We start from the raw sequence: 6,945 nt of genomic DNA on the forward strand, positions 1-6,945 counted from the left end.
GGCCTGGAGAGGCGCGCGGTAAAGCCCGGGAACCGGCGGGCGTGCGGTGGCAAATCGCTGGGCGACGAGACCGAGACCAGGCCAGCTCCTCTGCAGGCGGACACCACCTCCACCGGTTTCCGGCTCCAGTTACCTGGCCCGGACCCAGCCAGCCGGAACCGCCTACCGGCGGACGCACTCGTCTGCAGCCAAAATGACCACCACCGGAAAGACGCCGGAAGATTCTGGCGTGTTGCGCACTTACGGAGGTGCCTCTTTCCCGGGCAACGATTGGTCCAAGGCCCCGGCACGCTCGGCGCACAGTATTCTGGGTGGTGTAGTTTCCACCACGCCGCAGTCCGCAGCGCCCTGAGAACGCAATCCAAGAGAGTGAGGACAAAGGAAAAAACCCGTCGAACTAGGATCAGCAAAGCCTATTACATACACATGATAAAAGAATACGATTTGATCTTCGTTTCTCAACACAAAAGTTGACATATATTGCATTCAATACATTAAAAATGTTGACAATTGAGAATTGAAGCAGTCCTTAAATTTTTTTTTTTAATATAGAGACTATAAACCAAAAATAAAATTCAAAGGCCTCCCAACTATCTGAATGGACCACTCCTCTGAGCATTAGAGAGTTAACCTGAAAATCTTAGTTTAGGCCATGATGGAAGAGGGGGTTGGACATGCCTCATTCTACCCCTACAGTAATAACATCAACATAGACCTTAAGTCTGATACGAAACATTTACAATCTATTTCTCTGAAACGTGCTACCTGCAGGCTTCATCTGTATGATAAAATCTTGGTCTCCAACCAGGGTGATCACTAACAGTGGGGTCAGCATCCCCTTATCCCACACGTTTGTGTTGATTCTGTTCTTTGGCCCCAGATGTTAGTGGCTTGAATTACATAATGTATCTGTTATCATAAGTGGAACTGAAATGAGACTGCAAAAACATTATGTCTTCTTTTTCTTTTTTTCCTTTTTATCCTTTTTTTTTTTTTTTTTTTTTTTTGAGGCAGAGTCTCACTCTGTCACCCAGGCTGGAGTGCAGTGGCGCAATCTCTGCTCACTGCAACCTCCACTTCTCAGGTTCAAGCGATTCTCCTGCCTCAGCCTCCTGAGTAGCTGGGAATACAGGTGTGCGCCACCACACCCGGATAATTGTTGTATTTTTAGTAGAGACGGGGTTTCACCATGTTGGCCAGGCTGGTCTCAAACCGGCCTCAAGTGATTCGCCTGCCTTAAAGTGCTGGGATTACAAGCATGAGCCACCACTCCCGGCCTTTTCCCCCCATATTTAGCAATTAGCTTTTGTTGCTACCCATTGTCTTAATTTCATTTTAGTTTTTAATTGTTTATAATTTTGACATTTTATAATTACTTGAAAAAGGTTAGAAAAATTACCATTTAGATTGGAGTCATATTAAATAATATGCCTATATTGTAAAAATATCTTTATGAATGTAATCTTTGGCTATAGTTTTTCTCCACTATTATTTATTTCTGATCCCTTTTTTTTTTTTTTTTGAGATGGAGTTTCGCCCTTGTTGCCCAGGCTGGAGTGCAATGGCACAATCTCGGCTCACCGTAATCTCCACCTCCCAGGTTCAAGTGATTCTCCTGCCTCAGCCTCCTTAGTAGCTGGGATTACAGGCATGTGCCACCATGCCCGGCTACTTTTGTATTTTTAGTAGAGACGGGGTTTCTCCATGTTGGTCAGGCTGTTCTCGAACACCCGACCTCAGGTGATTCGCCCACCTCAACCTCCCAAAGGGCTGGGATTACAGGCGTTAAGCCACTGCACCCAGCCAGGATCCTTGTATTTTAAGAGTTTTAAGTGCCAGGCACAGTGGTTCACGCCTGTAATCCCAGCACTTTGGGAGGCCGAAACGGGTGGATCACGAGGTCAGGAGATGGAGACCATCCTGGCTAACATGGTGAAAACCTGTCTCTAATAAAAATACAAAAAAATTAGCCGGGCGTGGTGGCAGGCGCCTGTAGTCCCAGCTACTTGGGAGGCTGAGGCAGGAGAATGGTGTGAACCAGGGAGGCGAATGGTGTGAACCAGGGAGGCGAATGTTGCAGTGAGCCAAGATCCTGCCACTGCACTCCAGCCTGGGTGACAGAGCAAGACTCCGTCTCAAAAAAAAAAAAAAAAGTTTTACATTGTGCTTCTATATTTTCTTAAAATTACCTAATTTTAGTGCAATATTGCCAACTTTTAAGAGGCTTATTTTTTCAATGTATCAATAGCAATACATTTTGCCAAAACATGATTATGGACGTGACTTTTACATATTTTTGTGTATATTTTTGCCTTGTATATACCCATACAATTTTTAATTGAAAATGTGTATAGACGTAATCAATGATTTACATGCAGCTGTAAAAAATAATACTGAAAGATCCTGTGTGTACATTATATTACCTAGTTTCTTCCAGGATAACATTTGCAAGACTATATTATAAAATCAAAACAAAGATATTGATAATGATCCTTTCCAATGTTCTCATTCAGATTTCATTACTTTTACTTATATTTAGTTGTGTGTGTGTGTTCACATATGTGTCTAAGTTTTAAAACCACATGAAGGCTTTTTAAAAAACATCTTGCCTGCATTGGCAATCATGCTGACACACAAACTCGCTTTTTTGTTCATTTCACCTTTCATTGCATGGATTTTTCAAATTTCACCTTGATTTAATGTTGTAAAAAAATTATGTACATGCTGAGCGCTGTGGCTCACACCTGTAATCCTAGCACTTTGGGTGGCCAAGGCAGGTGGATCACGAGGTCAGGAGATCGAGACCATCTTGGCCAACATGGTGAAACCCCATCTCCACTAAGATACAAAAAATTAGTTGGGTGTGGTGGTGCGCACCTGTAATCCCAACTATTCGGGAGGCTGAGGCAGGAGATTCACTTGAACCTGGGAGGCAGAGGTTGCAGTGAGCTGAGATTGCACCACTGCACTGCAGCCTGGCAACAGAGCAAAACTCTGTCTCAAAACAAAACAAAACAAAACAAAGAAAACAGTATTTAAATTTGTGAAAAGACAAAGGTATAACAGAAGAAAATTGTATTATCAGTTCTGTCCCCTTTGTCTATCAGCACTCTGTCCTTTTATATGTTTTTACTTGCTTCAAAAAATATGTACACAATTCTAGAATGTGAATTTTTCAATGCAAAATACACCCTGGAGAGGGCCGGGCGCTGTGGCTCAAGCCTGTAATCCCAGCACTTTGGGAGGCCGTGACGGGCGGATCACGAGGTCAGGAGATCGAGACCATCCTGGCTAACATGGTGAAACCCCGTCTCTACTAAAAAATACAAAAAACTAGCCGGGCGAGGTGGCGGGGCCTGTAGTCCCAGCTACCCGGGAGGCTGAGGCAGGAGAATGGCGCAAACCTGGGAGGCGGAGCTTGCAGTGAGCTGAGATCCGGCCACAGCACTCCAGCCTGGGTGACAGAGCGAGACTCTGTCTCAAAAAAAAAAAACAAAAACAACAACAACAAAAAAAAACACCCTGGAGAAACTCCATTAAGTCAGTTGTGCAATAATGCAATGTACGCATTCTTGAAAAACAATGGAATTATGCAAAATACAAATCACAGGACTTATGAGACACAAAATATCATTTGTGAAAGATAAAATATAGAAGTATAATAAGACAACACAATTTTACACATGTAAAACATTTAATAAATAACTAATATGATAAATATGGCACTTTACTTAAAAAGCCTGAATTTTGCCTGTGAAAGTGGGAGTCAAGGGTTGCAGCTTGTGAGTTACTGTGAAGTGCTGGTAGGAGAATTACATAAAATCAGATGGAAAGTGTAACACTAATATGGATGGGTTTAGCTCACACCATTGGGTGAACTGATGTTACCAGTAGATTTTCAAATTGTGTTCTTGTATGAGTTTTTATATTCCTACATAACTTATTTTATCTGGGTACAGTTTTCTGCATTAATCTCTTTCCTGCAGACAAAGCAACGAGGAACAATCACAAATTTTGTGTTGTGTTCAAGGTGTTTCCTAATTTTTCGGTGGTGTTGGAAAAATCCTGAAATGATACTGCTGGGACAGATATACAGAGATCTTTACTAATCTCTAAAGTTGTGGCGATCTGTTGTGCAGTTTTGCTGTCATTCATTCACTCAGACTCTTGTAGATGGACACTGAGGCTATTTCCAATGCAGTTTTTCAGAAACTGCCTTTGGGCAAGTATCCATAAAGTGTCAATGCTCAATTAAAGTGTGGAATATACAATAGGATAAGCACAGAAAAGTACTCTCCATGGTGATGGTAAGACATCTATTTTTTTCCCCTATTTATTCTTCTGACTTCAACTGAAATCAACACATCCTAGATATCAGGTAATTTAGTTTGAAAAGTCGAAATCTTCCTTGCGCAGACTGGAATTGGGATCCTGGGAAATTCCTCACTCTTTTGTCTTTACAGCTTCCCTTTGCTCACTGGACAGAAGTTGAGACCCACACACCTGATTCTCAACCAACTGACCTAAGGCAACTGCTTGGTCCTTTCCTACAAAGGGATACCTCAAATAATGGAGGCCTTTGGGTCAAAATATTTGCTGGATGATGCAGGATGTAAACTTTCTTTTATTATTACAGACTAGGCACAGGGGTTTCCTTCAGCAGTATCTGCCTCCTCAATGGCTTCCAAGCCATGAAGTTCAACCCCAGGATATGGAGGTGATGGACCTCAAGATTAGATCCCCAAAGGTCATTGGCTTCTCTTGTTTCTTGTGCTGGATTTTGCATCTCTTGGTGAACCCATGTATTCTTAAAAGAGTGACTGGTCCATTGAACAGTAAAAACTTTAATGCAGAAACGAATTATAGGGTCTGTTCCTGTGCAATTCAAGACAGATTTGGCTTATTCTAGGCAATCACATATTTTTCCCCTGACTTTGAGTTTGGTTTTCATGGTCCGGGCCAGTGGCTCCATGGTCTTTGTTCTGCACAGGCACAAGCAGCGACTCCAACAGATTCACAATCACAGACGCTCCTCCAGACTTTCCCATGAAGCCAGAGCCACATACACTACCCTAATCCTGGTCTGCTCCTTGTTCACCTTTTATTCAATCTATAGCGTGTTAACTTTAGAATGACTTCAGCTGCAATCCCAGGCCATTGGATGGTGAACATCTCTGTGCCAGTGGTCTCATGTTTCACAGCATTCAACCCCTTTGTGCTCATCAGCAGTGACACCCGGGTCTCTCAATTCTGCTTTGCCTGTAGGACCAAGACAAATTGATTTTGTAATCTGATTACAGTGCTATGAGTCTGTTTTCTTCATGGCATCTAATCATTCATTTCAAAATTTGTTAACATGTAGCAAACTATTTTTTTTTTTTTTTTTTTTGAGACGGAGTCTCGCTCTGTCGCCCGGGCTGGAGTGCAGTGGCCGGATCTCAGCTCACTGCAAGCTCCGCCTCCCAGGTTCACGCCATTCTCCTGCCTCAGCCTCCGGAGTAGCTGGGACTACAGGCGCCCGCCACCTCGCCCGGCTCGTTGTTTGTATTTTTTATTAGAGACGGGGTTTCACTGTGTTAGCCAGGATGGTCTCGATCTCCTGACCTCGTGATCCGCCCGTCACGGCCTCCCAAAGTGCTGGGATTACAGGCTTGAGCCACCGCGCCCGGCCGCAAACTATTAAATGGTAGAAATTTTGGATGCAATGGCAAATAACACCAGTTATATTCCTGCCCACATGGGGGACCTTATAATAGAACTAAAAATGACTATCTCAATTATACAAAGATTATCCAATCTAATTACGTTAGGATCTTCAGAAGAGAAGTTCAGGAAATTTTGAAATAGTGTTACAGAAGCAAAATTTTAACTTTAGAGAATTATGAGAAATGTCTCACTTTTATGAGGATACATGGAAAAATTTTCTAAATATATATTTTGAAACATAATTGGGTCCAATTCTCTCTGACAGAGGGAAAATCACCTAGAATGATCCCATATGGCCTTAAGGAGTTGGAAGAAATTGTATGTGTTTGGAATGTAGAGAGATAGTAGAGTAGCAGAATATGAATCTAGAAAGGAAGTTTGTAGGTGCACTCTTAGGACAGGCTGAGAAATCTCAGCATTTGTTTAAAGAAACTGACAAATCCATGAGCTAGTTCAGTCTGGATTAAAATATCAGTTGACATTAAAAAATATTTTTAAAAATATTTAATTTCAAAGTTTGTTTAGTTAATAATACCTTAAATTTTATAGATTATTAATTAATCTTTCAAGGAAAAGCATTACTATCTAATGGCTGGCTTTAAGTTTCTAATATTTACAAAATGTTTCCCTCAGTTTGTTTTACACAAATTACCAAATTCAAAAGAGAAAAAAAGCTCTTTGTGGAAAGTTCTATTTTCTGCTAGTATATTGATCATATTCTTGTTTACTTATAGCATTTTCATTATATATTTTAATACGTGAAAACTCCTGGTGAATCGTGCAAGTTCCTTGTATTTATCTATATAACTTCTGTAATTAGAATCTGTATTATGAAATGTCAATACCATTACTTTTTATAGCAAATTTATGAGCCTTTACATCTCACTTAATTCAATCCCAGCACTTTGGGAGGGCAAGGCTAGCAGATTACTTGAGATTGGGAGCTCAACACCAGCCTGGCCAACATGGTGAAACCTTGTCTCTACTAAAAATACAAAAATTAGCCAGGCGTGGTGCCATGCACCTGTAATCCCAGTTATTCGGGAGTCTGAAGCAGGATAATCACTTCCACCTGGGAAGCGGAGGTTTTAGTGAGCAGAGATGGTGCCAATGCACTTCCACCTGAGCAACAGAGTGATACTCCATCTCAAAAAAATAAATGAATGAGGGCTGGGCGCGGTGGCTCACACCTCTAATCCCAGCACTTTGGGAGGCTGATGCGGGCAGATCACAAGGTCA

The 6,945-nt window shown here is 41.8% G+C and overlaps 1 protein-coding gene across 1 annotated transcript; it reads left to right on the forward strand.

The window, feature by feature from the left end:
• The first annotated feature begins 193 nt into the window (after positions 1–193).
• On the forward strand, positions 194–5,281 carry LOC105504913 (vomeronasal type-1 receptor 1). The gene is given in 6 exon segments (XM_011932562.1): positions 194–302; positions 4,397–4,618; positions 4,621–4,716; positions 4,719–4,935; positions 4,937–5,127; positions 5,130–5,281. Coding segments are annotated over 6 exon segments (987 nt in total).
• Positions 5,282–6,945: the final 1,664 nt, after the last annotated feature.

The sequence above is a fragment of the Colobus angolensis genome, unplaced genomic scaffold, assembly GCF_000951035.1.
Source record: "Colobus angolensis palliatus isolate OR3802 unplaced genomic scaffold, Cang.pa_1.0 Scaffold96, whole genome shotgun sequence".
In the NCBI taxonomy this organism is placed as follows: Eukaryota; Metazoa; Chordata; class Mammalia; order Primates; family Cercopithecidae; genus Colobus; species Colobus angolensis.